General features: G+C 36.5%; 1 protein-coding gene across 1 annotated transcript in view; it reads right to left on the bottom strand.

Moving 5' to 3' along the window:
* The window catches only part of MAGI3 (membrane associated guanylate kinase, WW and PDZ domain containing 3), a 283,777-nt gene that overhangs the window by 17,274 nt on the left and 244,779 nt on the right, over positions 1-21,724 (bottom strand). The window contains exons 13-16 of the mRNA XM_012000770.1: positions 19,312-19,403; positions 17,428-17,620; positions 14,613-14,801; positions 9,063-9,248 (exon numbers count right to left, since the gene is read on the bottom strand). Coding sequence (XP_011856160.1) covers positions 9,063-9,248; positions 14,613-14,801; positions 17,428-17,620; positions 19,312-19,403 — 660 coding nt within the window. The remainder of the gene's footprint in view (positions 1-9,062; positions 9,249-14,612; positions 14,802-17,427; positions 17,621-19,311; positions 19,404-21,724) is intronic.

Here is a 21,724-nt window from a genome sequence, read left to right as displayed (position 1 = left end):
AATGGGTTAAGTATATCTCTCCCTTGATGAGAATTAAATTTTTGCTGGGCTTTCTGTCTGTAAGTATAGGTATGCCTTGTTTTAGTGCACTTCACTGTATTGCATTTTTTATAAATTGAAGGTTTGTGGCAACCCTGTATTGGGCGAGTCTATTGGAGCCATTTTTTCCAACAGCATGTGCTCACTTTCATGTCTCTGTGCCACATTTCGGTAATTCTTCCAATATTTCCAACTTTTTCATTATTATTATATCTGTTATGGTGATCTGTGGTCAGTGATCTTTGATATTTATATTCTTGTACCCACTGGAAATTCCTTTGCTTAATGGGTATGTCAATTTCAAGTTACTTGTCTCTAATTGTTTTTGGGTGCCATGAACCACACCCATATAAAATGGCAAACATAATCGATATATATGTGTGTGCTGACTGCTCCATCAATGAGCCTTTCCCCATCTTTCTCCCTCTCCTCAGGCCTCTCTATTCCCTGAGACACACAATATTGAAATCATGCCAATTAATAACCCTACAATGACCTCTATGTATTCAAGTGAAAGAAAGAGTTGCACATCTCTCCTTTTACATCAAAAGCTAGACATGATTAAGCTTAGTGAGGAAGGCATGCTGAGACCCGAGACAGACTGAAAGCTAGGCCTCTTGTACCAGTTAGCCAAGTTGTGAATGCAAAAGAAAAGTTCTTGAAGGAAACTGTAAATATTACGCCAGTGAACAAATGAATGATAAGAAAATGAAACAGCCTTATTGCTGGATATGGAGAAAGTTTTAGTGGTCTGGATAGAAGATCAAACCAGTCACAATATTTCCATAAGTAAAAACCTAATCCAGAGCAAGGCCCTAACTCTCTTCCATTCTGAGAGCTGCGGAAGCTGCAGAAGAAAAGTGTGAAGCTAGAAGAGGCTGGTTCATTAGGTTTAAGGAAAGAAGTCATCTCCATAACATAAAACTGTAAGGTGAAGCAGCAAGTGCTGATACAGAAGCTGCAGCAACTTTTCCAGAAGATTCAGCTAATATCTTTGGTGAAGGTGGCTACAGTAAACAACAGATTTTCAAGGTAGACAAAAGAGCCTCTTATTAGAAAAAGATGCCATCTAGGACTTTCACAGCTGGAAAGGAGAAGTCAATGCCTAGCTTCAAAGCTTCAAAGGACGGGCTGACTCTCGTTAGGGGCTAATGCAGCTGGTGAATTCATGTGCTCATTTACACTCCAAAAATCTTAGGGCCCTTAAGAATTTTGCTAAATCTACTCTGCCTATGCTCTAAAAATGGAACAATAAAGCCTGGATGATAGCACATCTGTTTACAACACGATTTACTGAATAATTTAATCCCACTGTTGAGACCTACTGCTCAGAAAAAAAGATTCCTTTCAAAATATTACTGCGTACTGACAATGCACCTAGTCACTCAAGAGATCTAATGGAGAAATACAAGGAGATAAATGTTGTTTTCATGCCTTCCAATACAACATTCATTCTGTGGCCCATGGATCGAGGAGTAATTTTGACTTTCAAGTCTTAGTATTTAAGAAATACATTTGGTAAGTCTATAGCTGCCACAGATCATGATTTTTCTATGGGTCTGGGCAAAGCAACTTGAAAACCCGGAAAGGATTCACTGTTCTAGATGATATTAAGAACATTCGTGATTCATGGGGTAGAGGTCAAAAATATCAACATTAACAGGAATTTGGAATAACTTGATTCTAGTTCCCATGGATGACTTTGACAGGTTCAAGACTTCAGTGGAGGAAGTAACTGCAGATGTGGTAGAAATAGCAAGAGAACAGAATTAGAAGTAGAGCCTGAAGATGGGACTGAATTGCTATAATCTCATGACAGAACTTGAACAGGTGAGGATTTTATTCCTACGGATAAGCAAAGAAATAGTTTCTTGAGATGAAATCTACTCCTGGTGAAGATGCTGTGAACATTATTGAAATGACCACAAAGGATTTAGAATAGTACATAACCTTAGTTGATAAAGTAGTAGCAAAGTTTGAGAGGATGAAGTCCAATTTTGAAAGAAGTTTTACTGTGGGTAAAATGCTATCAAACAGCATCACATGCTACAGAGAGATCTTTAGTGAAAGAAAGAGTCACTCAATGTAGCAGACTTTATTGTTGTCTTATTTTAAGAAATTGCTACAGCCACCTCAACCTTCAGCAACCACCACCCAAATCAGTCAGCAACCATCAACATCGAGGCAAGACCCTCCACCAGCATAAAGATTAAGACTTACTAAAGGCCCAGATGATCATTAGCATTTCTTAGCAATAAAGTATATTTTCATTAAGGTATGTATGTTGTTTTTTAAGATATACTGCTATTGCACACTTAAGAGACTATAGAATAGTGTAAATATAACTTCTATATGCACTAGAAAACCAAAAAGTTCATGCGATTCACTTTATTGCAATATTCACTACCTAATGGCAGTGGCCTATAACTGAACCTGCAGTATCTCCAAGGTATGCCTATAATAATACACTTAAGAGAAAGTGTATATTCAAAAGATAAAAACAAAATCCACAATTACACTACAGCAATAAACATTATAATCTATTGAGAATCACCTTACCAAGAGTAAATAAGAACCCTATGAGACAACATTCTAAAACTCTTATTAAAGGACATAAAAGATAATCTGAGTAATTGGAAAGACAGTCCATGATCTTTGGTGGGATGACTTAATATGTACAGATATTCTCCCCCCACCAAAAATATATATACATACACACATGTATATTTATATACACATAGACACAATATATCCCCAAAAAACTGCACTTTGACTTTTTTGGAGGAGCTTAATAATTTGCTCTAAAATTTTATATAGAAAAGTTCCATGAATATATAGTCAATTTCGAGAAACAGAGAGACAGGTTTGCCCTAATAGGCAGATATATTAGGATATATCACAGATAAAAAAAATTAAAAATACACACACATATATCATCAGCCCAAGAACAAATAAACTAATAGACCAGAATAGAGAATTTGGAGACTCATGTTTAAAGGGGAAGTTGATATATAGGAGAGATGACATCACAAATAAATAAGGCAAAGAAGTGCTGTCTAATAGCTGGTGTTGGGAAAACAGGCTCATGTTAAGAATAAAAACAAAACTACATCCCTCCTAAAACTACATACAAAGGTAGGCTCCAGATGGATTAAAGACCTAGGTACAAAAATCAAAATTACAAATCTGGTATTAGATCATATAAAAGAAAGATCTCTGTGATGTGGGGAAAAATGACTTATCTTAAATAAAACCTCAATAGTTTAAGCTGTAGGTAAAAAGTGACAAATTTGATTACATCTAAATTAAGAATTTCTATATAATAAAGGGTACCATGGTCAAAGAACATACAGATAGCAGAAAAAGATATTTATAGTCTCTAAAACAAAGCTGTACTACTGAAGTCCATATAATTCATGAGCAACCACTAAATATCAACAAGACAGAAATCCCACAAGAAAAAAACTCAAGCATATGAAGAGATGCTGAAATTCATGGGCAATCAGAGAAATACAAATTAAATAATGAGACAATACCTTCATGCTTTAGGCTAGCAAATTCAAAAGCTGATAATAACAAGTACTGGTGGGGAAGTAAAGGCATAAAAATCCTCAATGTTTTGCTGATGGGAATAGATGGATGCAACAATCTGACAATATCAAATCAAGCGCATGTATACCCTCTGATCAAGTAATTTCACTCCCAGAAATTCTCACACTGTTTTTTATTTTTTAAGAGATAAGGTCTTGCTATGTTATCTAGGCTGGCCTAAACTTCTGGGCTCAAGTGATCCTCCTGTGTAGCTGGGACTACAAGCATGTGCCACCAATGCCTGGCTTCTCACACTGTTTTGTAACATAGATACGTGAAGATGTGTATTATAGAATTGTTTGTAAGACTGTAGTGTTGTAGGCAATGTGACTGTCTATAGGGAAGTGGACAGGTTATTTGTTGTAAATATTCATGGAAAACTATCAAGCAGTTAAAAGCAATCAATTATGTTCATCCAGCAATGCAGATAAATCTTAAAAGCATATGATGCTATGATACCAAAGCACAAGCACCGCCCCTGCAAATAGATGAATTAGACTTCTTCAGCATTAAAACTTTTGTCCATCAAAGGATAGTATCAAGAAAGTAAAAACACGAACGGAGACTGGGAGAAAAATACTTGCAAACCATGTATCTGATAAAGGTCTAGTATTCAGAAACCAATTCAACAATAAAAAAGACAAATAACTGAGTTATAAATGGCAAAGGATTTAAATAGACATTTATGTAAAGAAGATTTACAAATAGTCAATAAGCACATGAAAAGATGTTCAACATCATTACTCATCAGCAAAATGCCAGTCAAAACCACAATGAAATACCATTTCACACCCACTAGGATGGCTAGAAAACAAACCCCCGAAACAGAAAATAAGTGTTGGCAAGGTTATGGGGAAATGGAAGCCTCATATATTGCTGGTGGGAATATAAAAGGGTGCAGCTGTTGTGGAAAACCATTTTGAAGTTCTTCAAAAAGCTAAACATAGTTACCATGTGACCCAACAATTCCACTCCTAGGTATACAACCAAGAAAAATGAAATCATACATCAACACAAAAACCTATAAAACAACGTTTGTAGTGGCATTATTCACAGTAGTAGAAACAACTCAAATGTCTATCAAATGATTAATAGGTAAGCAAAATATATGTATGCATAATGAAATACTATTCATTAGTCATAAAAAGGAATGAAGTACTGATACATGCTATAACTAGGATGCACCTTGAAAACATTTTGCCAAGTGAAAGAAGCCAGACACAAAAGGCCACATACTGTACGATTCTATTTATATGAAATACGCAGCAAATCCACAGAGACAGAAAGTGGATTAGTGGTTGCCTAGGGATGGGGGTTTCAAGAGAATGGGAAGTGATTTCTAATGGGTATGAAGTTTCTTTTGGGGGCAATAAAATGTGGAACTAGTGGTAATGATTGCAAAATCCTGTGAATATACTAAAAACCACTGAATTGCATATATATACATATATATCTATATATCTATCTATATATATATATTTTTTTTTTGAGATGGAGTTTCGCTCTTGTTGCCCAGGCTGGAGTGCAATGGCTCGATCTCAGCTCACTGCAACCTCTGCCTCCTGGGTTCAAGTGATTCTCCTGCCTCAGCCACCTGAGTAGCTGGGATTACAGGCACATGCCATCATGCCCAGCTAATTTTGTATTTTTAGTAGAGGTGGGGTTTCTCCATGTTGGTCAGGTTGGTCTCGAACTCCCGACCTCAGGTGATCTGCCCGCCTTGGCCTCCCAAAGTGCTGGGATTACAGGCATGAGCCACTGTGCCAGGCTGAGCTGTATATTTTAGAATAATGACTTTTATAGTATATGAATTCTATCCCAATTAAAAAGAAAAAAAAGACACAACAACTAAATGCCACGAGGAATCCTGGATTGGATCCTGTTCAGTAAAATGGCATTAAAAGAAAACAACAACAACATGGTTCTGAGAAAAACCCAGTGTAAAATCTATAACATTTACATAACTCAAAAATAAATGCCAACACACAACAAAAATGTATTTTAAAAGACGTACAAATAAAATGCAGTACATAAAACATACTAGAATGTTTGCCAATGGGAGCAGTGAGAGAAATGAGAATGGAAAATGGAGACAAATGGGAATAAACAGATAAATAAACTGAAAACAAAACAAAAGTATTGCAACACTACCAGAATCATTCCAATAGGAGTGCTTGGTAGCCTTTGGTAAGTCATGTTCACTCTTAAAATTAACAAGACTTGACAAAAAATTAGAAATTAATTTTGAAAAATTATATATATATATTTTTACAGTAAGCAGGAACTATCAGACATAGTAAATTTATGTTCCATATTTTAAAACAAGATACCATGGCGGAGGAAGAGGCGGTAGTGTTGTGGGGAATGCCATATGATAGAGAACAGTCTCAAGTCCTGGCTACAGTTTGGAAGTCTTTTATGAAATATGACACTTGCCTTACAATTTCCTTGGCGACATAGGCACAAATATTAAACAGCATCTAGCAAAGGGGGATAAAAAGGATGGAGGGACCAAGAGTTGTTCTTTTTCTAGGTAACTGTCTTTTACCTGTTAACGGGGAACGGCTGACAGAGAGAAGGGGAGAAGTACCAGATGGGAAGCTCTGCTGCCCTGAGGTATTGATCTGAATGTGTGGTTTCTGAAAATAGCTTTAGAGTTATAAATATTCATTTGACTCTTTAGTGCAGTTGATAGATTTTATACTGAATTTTATGAGAAACCTGGAAGGCTTACAAACTCCATGAATGAAATCTTTATAGACAGAAGGAAGATTTTCTGGTTTTTCCTAAGAAAAATAAGGGATTCTGAATGTTTTCATAGTTTAAAAAAACCTAGAGTATAATAAAATAATGTGTGATCACTGCAATGTGATTTAACATATAAAATGTGACTATTTTAAGAGGCTGTGGCTGCATATGAAATATACTTTAAGTATATATCTGCTAGGGAGCTTCCCTCCACCCTTCTCTCTTTTCTCTGAACACGAACTGACGTTATACAGGAAATCTCAAGTGTCAGTCCACAAGTGTTTGGGCCAGAATGTGAAAGGGAACTTTCATTCTAAGAAAAATTATGAACAATCTTGGATAATCTCTCAGAGAAAACACCATCAACAGTAAACAGTAATTTTTGGGGAAAAGTTACTGGAGAAAGAAGTAGTTTTTTTTCTAACAATCTATCCCAAGGCTACCCAAAGTGTGGTTCACAGACGAGATACATAGATATTGAGAGTAAGCATTTAGAACATTTTTTAACCACAGGCAATTCATCTAACTGCTCTGTGACTCAGTCTCCTCATCTACGAGAATTGGAAAACCATAGTGCCTGCCTAGGATTATTGTATTAGTTAATATACATAAAGCATTTAGGACAGTGTCTGTCACATAGTACACCCTTATTAAATACTATTATTATTTCCTTGGGAAGTGAGATTTAAACAGAGACCTGAATGAGGGAGCCAGTCATGTAGGTAAAATAATGATACTAGATGAGCACCCTAGGGTATTTATGTAGTTTCTGTATATTTTCACCTTTAACCCCGATGATGATCCTAAAATAGATATTACTACTCCAATTCTACAGTTAAAAAAGTGAAGATTAGAAATATCAAGTAGCTTTTTTGTCATATAACTAGCTAATAGATATCTGTGACCTTTGTCAAAAGCCTTACTTCTTATTGGGTTTAAATCGCCTCTGCTTAGGTAATGGGATAGAAGGCCTCAGAACTAAAATCTCCTAACTTTTACTTTGTTCACTCATTCGTTTACTCATCTTTCATTCAAAACGTATTTGCTGGCAAGGCACAGTGGCTCACCCCTGTAATATGAGCACTGTGGGAGGCTGAGGCAGGAAGATCGCTTGAGCCCAGGAGTTCGAGACCAGACTAGGCAACACAGTGCGACCCCATCTCAAAAAAAAAAAAAGAAATTAAAAATGATGTAGTCCTAGCTACTCAGGATACTGAGGTAAGAGGATCACTTGAGCCCAGGAGACTGAAACTGCAGTGAGCCACGACTGTGCTACTCTGCACTCTAGCCTGGGCAACAGAGTGAGACCCTGTCTCAAAAAAAAAAAAAAAAAAAAAATGCTGAGCATCTAGTATCATAGTCAACCAATATGTTTTTTGTTTACAAAGAGCAGACCATTTAAACAGGGATATAGTTATATAAGAATGATGTCCAATGAAGTGCAGAGACAGGAGGTGCCATGGGAGTTGGGGTCAGGCGGAGGCCATGTACACAGAGGCCAGTGAGGCCCAGCTCAGAGAGGGTGTGGAGAGAATACTGAGAAGTACATTTAAAAGGCAGGCTGAGAGCAAAATCACAGAACACTTTCTGGGCAGAGAGTGGGGAAGCAGTTGAGCTTCTACAAGGGATTATTTTAAAAAAGAATCAGCAGAGTCTGAGAAGAGGGTAGGAACGGAATGGAGAAGGGAAAGAACAAAGGCAGGGATGTCACAGCATCTTGGAATCCTGCCCAGAATTCGACAGGACCTAAGGGAGCAGTAAAGTCAATTCAGGTCCACGCAGAAATACCCCCTACAGCATCTTGAACAGATTTATGTAATACCTTAGAAATAAATGGATGAGAGTGGTGTGGTAGGAACAGAAACAAAAGGTAGAACCGGGAAGTATAAAAGACTTGGAAACCAACTAGATCAGAGGGTCATGGGGGAAAATGGAACATGAATACACATTATAGTATGAAGAATTTTAACATCAAAAACTGACCCTTCATAATTCTGTTTTTGGCTTCTTGTTTTGCAAAATCAGGAAAAATGAGAGCATTACATAGTGGTTATGTTGTAATTCACAAAGAATATGAACTGGTTAAAGATGGTTCCTAATTAGAAATTCTTAATGATCAAAAGGCAGCTTTACAGCAAGGCAAGACATTAAACATGTTTGTAAGACTCCAGGGCTGCCAATATGTGTTGTATGCCCCACTTACTAGCCATTCCCACACACTCTTTTACCCTGTTTACAAAGCGGCTGCCCAGAACAAAGCCTTGTCCCCAAGGAAAGGCACACGGTGGCATCGGCCTGACTAAAAGACTTGATATCAACAGTGACTTTCTTTGAACTGTTTAAAGGATTTTCTCTCACTCAAGCCAAGACTGAAGACATTATTTTAAGAAAATAAGATCTGAAAAGTATTACCAGTCTCTTTCACTTCTGGGTGCTTGCTTCTCTAGCACAGAAATAAATGGTCCACACTCACTAGCTGGATTATTTTTCTTGAGCTGCTGATAATTTTATAATAAGTTGTCTTTTAAGTTCATTAAATGGAAAAGGCGAAGAATGAGACTCCAGCGTGCATACACAGTTCTATCCCTGCAGTGATTCTGGCAGTGCTGGAGGAGGCCACTGCCTCCCACAGGTTTTGCGCCTCTCAGATCAGCTTGGGGCAGGCGGGTCTACTGGCTCCTTACCTTCTTCAGCAATGACCGTTAGTGTGACGGTGACACCAGCATCTTTGATCAGCTGAACAATGTTATCATGAGACAGTTCAACAATGGACTGCCCATTCACTGCAGAGATATGATCTCCAACTTTCAGTTTTCCACAGCGGTCAGCTGGACTTCCTTCTATGACTCGACCAATTTTATGAGGAATAACTATGGGAAAAAAAACCCAAAAAACAAAAAACCAGGTTTTTCAATTATTTAAGATTTCTGCTAGTGTTAGATTTATAATCATCATCATTTAAAAATTCAACATAACGTCAAAGAAAAATATTTAAAAACATAACAGCAAAGTACCACACGTCATCATCCCATCCAAACGCAAGTATTTTCGTACTTCTCACTTTTGCCCACATACATACTCTTTACACAGTTGTAATCATAGTATATAAACCTCTTTGCTATCTTCTACCTACCAGAAACCTTGTTCTAATTTTTACATTATCATCCTAACTGTTCTGTTTAAGAGTTATTAATCTCGCTGATACCACCTGACTGATCAGATGTCTCATTGTTTATTGTTGATCATTTAAGCTGCATGAAGTTTTTAGCTATTTTAAAAACTGCTACGATAAGATAATCTTTGCTTCTGTTAAAGGGGCACTTGCTCCCATAAGGAATCTTGTAAATAAATGCAGGTCAAACTCAGGTTTAGCACTCAGTAGTTATTGGTCAGAAATTCAGGTACAGTGAAATGACTGACAATTAAAATGAATCATACTTAATTCCACAGGTAAATTAATTCCTCTTATTTATGCCTTTGGTTCTTTTTAAAATTTGAAAAGCTGAGTGGAATTAGAACATTAAATGTTAAGTGTTAAGACTACTTGACTCATGGATCAAATTCTAAACCAAATACACAAAGCTGAGTCTCATACAATTGCAAAGATGCTCTGTGCAGCTCTACTGTATCTCTAGCTTATAATGCTAAGGGCCTTCCTGGACTAACTATTAAGACATTCTGCTATAATTGTAGCTTGAAATGAGTTCTCATATATTCAGGAAATCTTGTCAAACAAAATATTTTCCACCATGCAACAGGCAGCATTTGTATTAGGAAACAAATGTTCCTTCTGTGTTCTCTGAGAATTTCCTAGCCTAGGTCAGTCAACTTTAAACTTATCAGATATGTGGGCTCCTGCTGACTACTGACTGATTTGAATAGGGATACTTCATATTTTTGAATGGCACTGTGAATGATGTTTAATTTCCATAGTAAAACCCGCTCCTTACTAGTATGTCTGAATCATATCTAGGAGTATGTAAGGGACATTTTAATAGACCTTCGTTTGGACTAGAAAAGTTATTCTTGATGATAATTTATTTCCCTACAGACAGTGCCCTCTCTTCTAGGAATACACAGTGGGAGATTTTATCTTAAAATAGAGTAAGTCAGTGTTGGAAGGAAGTGCCTTTTAGCTCTGAATTATGTCAAGCACTTATTATTCTATTTTCCTTACAAACAATGTAATTAGAGAAATGCCAGTGCAGAAAGGGCCATGTCGTATGCCAGGCATTATGAGTTAATTCACTAATTCTACAACAGGTGGCACACCAGAAACATATGGCAGGTCATATGGTGGCCCTGTGGTGACCTTCTAAATCAATATCTCAGTTATTCTCCTTTTTACAAAAGATTTACTTAAACATAGTGCTCTTTCTAGATCCCCTGAGAAGAAAATCATTCAGTTCCTTGGCTCACTAAAAGGAGTTTGTTCAGACTTGGGAAAGCATTAAATAGAATTAATCTCTGAAATCTTAGTGGTCCCCTTTCTCAGCCTGTGAGCAATGTGGTAAAAAGAATTGGTGCATGGTGGTATACAACTTCCTAAAGGGCTGGTTATCTGGATCAGGGAAGGTAAAAGTAGTCAGATTGTTACTGTCTTAGTATTTATAGCAGTATCACTAGAACAGTTAAAAATAGCAAACAGACCAGTAGAAAGGTAACTTCTGAACATTTTCTAAACGGACTGGGAAACTGTTCAAGGTAACCCCTTTGAGTTCACATAGCTAGGGAAAAGCCTTCAGTCCTGCCTGATTTTTGTTGATACACAAAGTCTACAGGCATTTGCCATAAAGCCAACTTATCCATCTTCATTCATCTTTGGCCTAAATCTGTCTCATAGCCTGGCTTGTCCAGATCCTGAGATCACTTTAGTGCTCTTAAAACATTTCTTTTCAGGAAAACAAAGAACAGTAACTGGAAATGTTCCCTTTTCAAAGAAATCCTTTGCAACCGGAACTGAAAACTATATGATAAGAAGGAATAACACTAAAAGCTCTGAAGTACTGGTAAAGCAAAAACTAGCCACGTCTTTTTAATCTTAAATAGAGGCCTTTTCTAAATACTCCATTCATTCAGCACTTAGACAAATTCTGAGGATGCTGGACCTGGATCCCTGATCTTTGAAAAAGTCAACAGTAGAGAAACTCAGAATTCCATAACTGGTACCACAGATGCTACTAGGAACTCTTCTTGAGACATACGTCATCAGAAAATACCTGAGACAAGGTCCATAAAGAATGATCTGGCCAGGCACAGTGGCTCACGCCTATAATCCCAGCACTCTGGGAGGCCAAGGTGGGTGGATCACCTGAGGTCGGGAGTTCGAGACCAGCCTGGCCAACATGGCAAAACCCTGTCTCTACTAAAAATACAAAAAACATTAGCCAGGTGTGTTGGCACATGCCTGTAATCCCAGCTAATCGAGAGGCTAACGCATGAGAATCACTTGAACCTGGGAGGCAGAGGTTGCAGTGAACCGAGATCGCGCCACTCCACTCCAGCCTGGGAAACAGAGAAAGACTGTCTCAAAGAAAAAAAAAAAAAAAAAGATCTATTCTGACAGACAGGTTTCCTGCCTTTCCACCTGTGCTAACTCCTTTCTGAACCAAACCTTCTCTATCATACAGTTTGCAGCAAGTATTCAGTCTCTGTGAGTGAAAGCTCCTCATTTGAGCTTTTCCCTGAGAATGTTAGAAAATAAAATTCTAACAAGAATACTCTCAGGCCTCAACATTTGATGAGATTATTAACGAGCATTTCAGTGAAATTATCAATTCTGGTTTTACACTAGGACTGAAAATCTCAAGTACTTTACATAAAATTCATCAACAACCTGAGCCTAATTTACCATTCAGCCTGATAATTAATGAGCTGCAATTACTCATTTCCTGCTACATGTGAGCTGCTGCCTCAATCTTACATTTTAATTGGCTTTCTTTCCTATCTCATTATTAAGTATTGACGAACTTTTAAAAGTTTTTTAAAAGAAAAATTAAGAGATAGTTACAATTTTCTAAATAATAATGATGATGATAGCAACGGCAGCAGAAGCTACAACAAGCGACAGCAGCTAACATTTACTGAAGGCCTTGGCTGAGGGCTTCCCATACGCTGTCTCCTTTAATCCTCACATTCGTGAGACAGGGAGTGTCTCTATCATCCTCATTTTATGGAAGAAACTGGAGCTCTTGGAGGGAAAATAAGTTGCCCAAGATCAGACAGCTATTAAAAGATATAAGCAGGACTTGAATCCAAGTTTGTTGGATTACAAAACCCAACCCTTAATGACACTATCTTATACAGAGATGAAGTAGCTCCATAGGTAAAACCATCAAAATAGTAAAAAATGATTGAAACAAGGAAATATAAAACTAAAGATTTTTAAATTTTTAAAAATTTACCAATAAAATATATACAAATAAAAATACTTAATTAAATTTTAATACTTAATTACATTTAATACTTAATTAAATTTTAATATTATTAAAATTTAATATAACAAATTTTAAATATAAACAAATGTAAAAATATGCTCAAACATATTTAAGCAATGAAACTTATTTTACTGAATTTCTCTATATAGGTTAGTTTTATGGTGAACATCAGACTCTCCCCAAATTTCTGTAGTGCTAGAAAGGGAATACCTTCAATACAGAAAGTGGTTAGCATCTATCTACTAGAGTAATACTCTTTCACTGTTTTTGTTAATCTGAATGCCTGGGGTTATCATATGTTACGAGAATGACAATATCATTATCCTAAATGGTTATCTGTTTTTAGAAACACTGATTCCAATGACATAACATGAAAACCACCTAAAAGCTGCTTTCCTTTCATTTTTCTGACACAGGCCATATTATCATCCTCACAGCATCAGTGACAGTTCCAGTTCCAAGTGTTTCCATGGCAACTGCTTTGGGAAAATGGAAACTAGTATCAGTGAGCAGCGACCTAATACTATAGCAATAACTCATCCATGTCATGGACTCTTTTTCCCTTATACACTTCCATTAATTTTAGCAAGATTTTTGCAAATTGCTTTGGCTCACAACACTTTCCTAAAACTGTTTTCTTTTTTTTAAACTAAGGTTTTAGCAACCACTTGGTCTAAAAGGATCTCACTATTCAAAATATAATCAAACTGACTTGTAAAGGCAAGGGCACATTTTCATGTAGTCAGAGATTTTTATTATTTGACTTGGGGCTGGGTTCTTATATTCAACTGGATTTTATAATTATATTAAAAATTATTATTTTATAGAAACATCAAGACAAATATTTCATTTGCTGAATCGTAACAGCCCTGAATATATCAGATGTAATTCCTCCTTTGATCATGGAACGGATATAAATACATTCATCTTCTGGATTAGAATATTCTGTTAAATTCGGTTTAAGATATTTAGATTCATTTTCTAATTGTTGACAAAATTTTTACCTTTCAATGAAACATTTATAAAAAGTATGCCTCTTATTCACAAGGGTAATTTATAGCTGGACTACAGCACTTATTATTAAATAATAACATTAAATAAAGACATATTTGGGTCAAGATTTTTCTATTAATCTGCTTCGCTTGTTCTCAATTGCTTCTAGTCTTTAATTCTTTTCTATATACATGATTAATCCTAATTTTCAAAACCTATGCCCCCATTTTTTTATTTTTTATTTTTATTATACTTTAAGTTCTAGGGTCCATGTGCACAACATGTAGGTTTGTTACACACGTATACATGTGCCATGTTGGTGTGCTACAGCCATTAACTCGTTATTTACATTAGGTATATCTCCTAATGCTATCCCTCCCCCCTCCCCCCACCTCACAACAGGCCCCGGTGTGTCATGTTCCCCTCTTCCTGTGTCCAAGTGTTCTCATTGTTCAATTCCCATCTATGAGTGAGAACAAGAGCCCCCATTTTTTTAAAAGTCAGCATTATACCTTTCATTAAATCCATATCTATTACATATTATCTTCAGTATAACCTTGATGCAAATGGAGCTACTGAGACTTAGTAAATATTTTAAACAATGTGAGATAATAGATAAACCTGAAGCCTAGAAGGTTTGGTTCAGATTACCTAATTTTGAAAATAAGGAAAGTATTCACCATTCTTAAAAAGATAAGTACCTAAGGCATTTTATAAGTAGCTCCTAATTATTTCATAAACTCCAGTGGGAGCCTCAGAAAACTGAACTTGCAGGCAGAGACAATAAGATACAATATCCCTTACCTCCTGGAGGTGGTTTGTTTTTGGAGGTGAGGATGACAAAGCCAAATCCTTCATTTTCTTTTCGTTGCAAGACAACATCATAGGGCTCCTGGGGTGCAGGCCTGGCTGGGACCTCTGCCCGGTTCAGGCGGGGAGATCCATTCTGTGTTGAAATGAAAGCCTGAGAGCTGTCGTCCTCAGGTTGTTTTTCTATAATAAACATGATCAGTTTTGATATTTCTGGAACATCATAATTTCTGGTGACTAAAGTGTTTTTATGCTAAGCCCCTCACAGAAAAATTCAGTTTCTAATAACATGAAGAATAGAAAAGCAGCCCCACATGTGAGCTTCGGGTGTAATCTGAGTGCAGATTTAGGCAACAGCAGTCCATCCGACTTTCCAGATACTCAGAGTGGATTACTGAAAAATACATACAATCTCAAGTTGTCGTTTTTCTTCCCCTCCACCCGCCGAGATGCAGTCTTGCTCTGTCACCCAGGCTGGAGTGCAGTGGCGTGATCTCGGCTCACTGCAACCTCTGCCTCCGGGGTTCAAGCAATTCTCCTGCCTCAGCCTTCTGAGTAGGTGGGATTACAGGTGCCCACTATCATGTATGGCTAAGTTTTGTTATTTTTAGCAGAGATGGGGTGTCACCATATTGTCCAGGCTGGTCTTGAACTCCTGACCTTGTGATCTCATTTTAAAGGAAGCTTTTAAAAGCTTCTGTGAGATTTGATAGTAAAAAATTCTTCTTAAAACTGTTTTAGTTCCATCAAGGTTTATAACATGGACCAATAATTTTAACGAAACACATAATGAGGAATGACACAATGAACTTCCTTTTAAAATCAATTATAAATATAATTTAGTTCAGTGACTGATACTCATTGATGTCTGTCTTAGAGGTTAAAGCATCAGGGCAGAAATGTTGCCCCATTGTAACAGTTTGCTACCTGTACAGGATTTGTCTCATATGATGTGTTTTGCAATTGCAGTTTCCTAAGTGATGATATAAGATGAGTTCATCATTAGCAGTTCTCAGCCTTCCATCTCCCCAACCCCCACCCCCCAACTTGCTGGGACACATAACAAGCTGTCCACATGAACAGCAAACACTTCTAGGCATAGGCAGGGTCATATGAAATTCCTGATAAATGGCCAATTAACCTACACCTTTTTCTGCTCTTTTATCAGAACTTGAGAATGGCACAAAGTCCTAACTGATTTTTTAAAAAGGGCATTTTTTTTTTGCCATAATTTGGTACAAACCATCGTTAATAATAACCACAACACACTGCAGTCATGTACATATTTATAAGGTCTCTTTTTGGCTGAAAATTCACATGGTTTTAATAATATGTTTTTTTCTTTTTTCTTTTTTTTTCAAAATGCATGGTTAGAATGTATTAGCTAAAATGTCTCCAACAATACCACACTACTATGAAACTTCTTCATGATTCTTTCCAGGGAAGAGCCAATTTGTAGGTTGTATAACATCACAATTTTACTGTAAGTAGTTACATTTGGCTCCAACACAACCAAATTTAGGCAGTACTGCGTTACAAAATCTGTATGCATCTCTAAAAGGCTGGTATTTACCAAAGGAGGCAGGCGTTTACTTTGAATGTTGCAATAACAAATACAGTGCCTCATTTTTGAGAGTGAGGTAAATATTCATCCAATTAACAATTTATTAATGTCCACTTTGTACCAGACAGGCACTTTTCTAGGTGCTGAGGATACAGGAGATAACTAAACAAATAAAAAATCATAGCTTCATGAGGCTTATATTCTTGTGCTACAGAGTTGTATTTTTCTAATTTTAAAGTGGCAAGAATTCATTTATAAGATTTCCTAATTATTCATAAAGCTACTGATGAGAAACTATAAGAGATATTCATATCCTAATGTTATAGTTTAAACCCTGATCTCTGAATTAAACTGCAAGTTTTAATCCAGGCCCTACCTCTTACCAGTTATTTGTTTCTCAACCTTTCTCTGAGTAGTCATAGAACTAGACAATGACCTCATAGTGTTGTGACGATTAAATAAAATAATTCATGCGTCTATGACATAGTAAGCACTCAATAAATGTTAAATTATACTAAAACTTCCCAAGTAGAAACATCCCACTTTCCCTTAGTAGTTCAGATTTCATTGGGATCCAAAAATCTTTGTACATTCAGCTAGTGGGATATCTTGGTATAACTAAATAACTTTTTATTTGCTATTAAAAAAAAAAAATTTAGGCCAGGCATGGTGGCTCATGCCTGTAATTCCAGCACTTTGGGAGGCTGAGACAGGCGGATCATTTGAAGTCAAGAGTTCGAGACCAGCCTAGCCAATGTGGTAAAACCCCATCTCTGCTAAAAATACAAAAATTAGCCATGTGGTGGTATGCTACTCAGGAGGCTGAGGCAGGAGAATTGCTTGAACCTGGGAGGTGGAGGCTGCAGTGAGCTGAGCTCATACCACTGCACTCTAGCCTGGGTGACAGAGTGAGACTCTGCCTCAACAAAACAAAACAAAACAAAACAAAACAAAACAAAACAAAACCGGATTTAAACCAATACTCCCACCTATAATACCACATTTGCGAAATGCATCAATATATGAAAATAATCTTAATATAGAAACCCAAAATGTATTTTTTTATAGTAGTATTATTTCTGAATCCTTTTGTCTTTGCATGGCCTTCCACAGTGAGGCCTGGATCACATCAAATGAGTTATCTCAGATACTACTGAATGTAATAAAATAACAAAACTACACAAGAGGTAGATTAGTATCTTTGTTTCTTTTTTAACTTTCCAGAGCAGGAACAAGTTCACATACCTCCATAGAAGATCTTTCGTCTGACAGTTAGTAACACATGGCCATTTCGAGCAGCAGTCGTCATGAGGTCCAAGACTTGTTTGTGTGATTTCCCTTTAACAGGAATTCCATCAATGCACATTAGTTCATCAGCTGCACGGAGCCGACCATCTTTCTCAGCTGCTCCCAGGGGAATAATAGCCCCGATATATATCTGATAAGATAACAAAGTATAGTTTGGTCCACAGCGTAAAGTTTAGCTGAAGAGTTAAGGGATTCCTAACTTAGCATTGTGCAAACCAACAGATTTTTGCAGTTCAACTATGAAAACAGTCATATTCTAGAAAGGTATTATCCGGGAAAGTGCCCATTCTCCAAAACGGCACTTCAAATAACCACACTGTATTATGTAATCCCTTATAGATCCTCAGGGCTGTGTACAAAGGAAATAGAAAATACGAAGTTGTTCAATAACTCAAAATGCACCACCATTATCCCCATCATTACAATGAAACAAAACACTAAACTCAGAAAATATAAATCTGCATAGTAGCTATTAAAAGTCTGTTCAATGTCATCAGGCAAGATTTTCTACATACTGTTCACAGCAACTGAGATCATTCTCAATGGTACTCCCATCACATAAGACTAACAGTACAAATTCAATATACACAGCACAGAGACATTTCTTCTTTCTAAATCTCAATGGGAACAGAGTGGCCTGAAGCTCACTTGTATCCAAGTGAACAAATCTGGTTCACTTTGCTCACCAGCATTAGAATCCTATTAATTAGGCAATTCTGAATGTTTGGGCTAGTTTCAGAGCTGCTAAAATCTGACATTCAAGAGAAAAGAAAGGTTTCTTCTAAGTTGTTTGAGACAAATTCTTAAAATGTCTAAGTGAACATTATGAGTATCAACAAAATAGGAAGCAACAAAACAAAAATACAAATACCACCAAGAACAATTAAAGTATCTACTATTTGTTCTACATAGGGCAACCTGCCTTAAGCTTTATGTGTCTCCAATGACTGTTGTAACTGTAACCAATATGACCAATTAGAACAAATTTATACTACATAAATCAAATGTTCTATTCAGAAATAAGAAGCCCGTAATTTTTAAAGATTATTGTTCTTCACCTAACTTCCAACCATAATATAGTCTTTTTTGATATTATATAAAAGAAAATGCAAATATGTTCTTAAAAATTCTATAGAACACATTACTTCTTTGTTATTCAAACCAAGAGCAAAACTTAGAAACAAAACCCACTACATTTGTTCTCTAAAACAAGTTTATGTGAGTATCATATGTAAACAAAATCCTAGACTTCAAATGCTTTGCAAATATAACCCTTATGCCTCTGGACAAAAATATTAATTATTTTATATTCCTCTAGTTTCAAAGTAACAGATGAAATGACACGCAAAGTACTGAGCATGAAAATGCCAACCTATTAATAAAATGAGGTGAAACAATATACACAGGCTCATGCCAACCATTTATGGAACATTCAGCAGAAGTAATAGTGGGAAGGAGGACATGGGATTATAGGTTTCTTAGAGAAGGAAAATGTCTTAGACTCTGTTTAATGAGGGCAAAGGAAAATACAAACTTAAAATAAGCTTTATGTAGTTATTCACACAGAGAAGTAAATAAATTAATCACTGTCTAATTTGCAGCTGACATACTCAGTTTTTACTCACAGTTTTTAGCCTCAGCTACACCCCAATAACTGAGGGACTATGATACTAATAGAAATGCAGTTCTTCCTCATACTAATGAAACTGTTAGAGGAAAAAAAAAACTTAAAACACAAAACAAAACACACCATAATCCACCAAATCACCACTCAAAACGTTTGAACAGGAAACAGCCATGTTCCAAAGAAGTGACACTTACAGACTGGTCAGGTCCATCTCCTCCTAGCACCCTGAAGCCAAACCCTGACTCTTGTTTTCGAAGAAAAACATCCAAATCTTTGGTATTTGGTGCTAAGGAAAATCAGAAAATATAAATATTTTGATTTATTTTAAAAGGACTAAAACAAAACAAAGTTCAATATTTAGTAGGACATTATAGAGTAAGACAATAAACTATAATCTCAGAACTTTTTAATATGTGAAAATTTGCACAGGAGTGTAACACACACACAATTCAACTATAAATCCTTGTTTTGAGCTCTAAGCAAAACTGTATCAAGACTGTTTAGAAGCATTTACTCTCACTTACATATACTCAGTATTACACTGTCATTAACTTCTAATGCTGTCCAATCAATATAACAACGTTGAATTCAGAATGATCAAACTTGAGTTTGATATTTGACAGGTGCAAATGACCTAACTTAACACTTGGGTAAGGTACATTAAATCCTAGGAAAAGAGTGCCTATAAAATACCTTATTCCTGCTCTCAAGCTGATACCTTTCTCTCAGAAAAGTATTCCATATGAACTACTTACCTAGCCTGGTTTTGCAAAATGATAGCATTTTAAATGAAAATAATTAAGAACTAACATTTATTATTAGCCCCGTTTTCTAGGTGGGAAAACAGGGTCTAAGTAAGTTGGCCATTGTCATACAGCAAGTGGTGAAGCTAAGATTTAAATCCAGGTTGATTTCCAGGGTCTAATCTCCTAACCCATACTATCCTACTCTGAAAGGGTAGGTTGTATTCCTTAGAATATTAAACAGGAGGATTGCTTGAACCTGGGAGGCGGAGGTTGCAGTGAACCGAGATAGTGCCACTGCATTCCAGCTTGGGCAACAGAGCGAGACTCCATCTCAAAAAAAAAAAAAAAGAATATTAAGTCACAAAAATCTATTTCATGACTAAAATTTTTTCGCTGGGAAAATATTAATGTTATTTATAGGTAAGAAGTATTTACTATAAAGAGAAAAGAAATAAACATGTCAGGGAACTATATAAAAAGTGAGATTAGTCAATTCTTGATAATATTCTATAGAAGCAATATCTTTTGATATATACTTCCTATTAAAATTGTAGAACTTTAGAGATTAAAAGAGTCCACTTTGGGAAGCCGAGGCGGGTGGATCACGAGGTTAAGAGTTTAAGACCAGCTTGACCAACATGGTGAAACCCCGTCTCTACTAAAAATGCAAAAATTAGCCAGGCGGGGTGGCGTACACCTGTAGTCCCAGCTACTCGGGAGGCTGAGGTAGGAGAATTGCTTGAATCTAGGAGGCAGAGGTTGCAGTGAGCCAACTCCAGTTGCCACTCCAGCTCCGGGTGACAGAGCAAGACTCTGTCTCGGGAAAAAAAAAAAGAGTCATGAGTTCAACTCACTTATTTTATGGGTGAAGCCTGATGGGACTGCAGAGTTTATACCAGTATTAACAATGTATCAGGCTATGAATGGAAAGTATGAAGAAAGGGATTCTACATAGTTATGCTAACTGAAATGATTGCTTTGCTATGCATACAACTGGTTTTCATCTTTCTGAATATGGATTGGTATTATCAAGATGTAGTTCTGCAATTAATTAAATAAGCATTAAGTCAATACACATATATTCCACTTGTACATATCTTTTCCAAAGTAGATTTACGTCTATTTCTAAGAACAAACAAATTTAAAAAAATTATACCTACTTAAATCTGCAATTTTACTTTGGAAAAGATGTATCATTAGTAAGTGAATTAGTAGGAACATGCATGAATTTCTGCCTTATGTGGTCTCTCTTTTTATCTCTCAGCTGTACTCCTTTAAGGAGTCAATTCTTTAGTTTCCTCTTCAAATTGCACACTCTTCCTCAAATTGCATTCACCTCTGATTCATCCTTCATAGTCCTGCCAGAGAAACCTTTCTAAAACACAAAACTATGTCTTCCTTACAGTTAAAGGCATTCTGTGGTTCTCTGTTATTTGTATGACCAACTCCAGCTCCCCTTGAGGGGCATAACTGGCCTTTCTCAATCTGTTCCTACTTCTCCTCTGTGACTTTCCTTGCCAACTGCACCCAGCGAAAGTGAATTACTTGCAGAACCCAAGTCATGCAAGACCAGTGTGCACATGCTATTCCTTCTGTCTTTCCCTTTTATCTTCCTGATAGACACTTTTTCATCCCTGATGACTTAGCTTTGCTTCTAGTATGAAGCTTTTCCTGACACTTCCTACTGCCCACGCTGATAAAACTGAGTATTCCTTCTTTGGATCCCAATTTATCCATTTCATCTTTCTATCACTGTACCTGTTAGGCTTATTACGTGTACTTATTTGTATACTATTTGATTACATATTTGCCTTTTTCCATTTAGTTCTAATAATATTTTTGGGTGCAGGTCCTATGTAAC

This window comes from Mandrillus leucophaeus, unplaced genomic scaffold, assembly GCF_000951045.1.
Source record: "Mandrillus leucophaeus isolate KB7577 unplaced genomic scaffold, Mleu.le_1.0 Scaffold64, whole genome shotgun sequence".
Taxonomy (NCBI): Eukaryota; Metazoa; Chordata; class Mammalia; order Primates; family Cercopithecidae; genus Mandrillus; species Mandrillus leucophaeus.
Note: the sequence above shows the minus strand (reverse complement) of the source record. Positions and strands in the feature narration are given on the sequence as shown.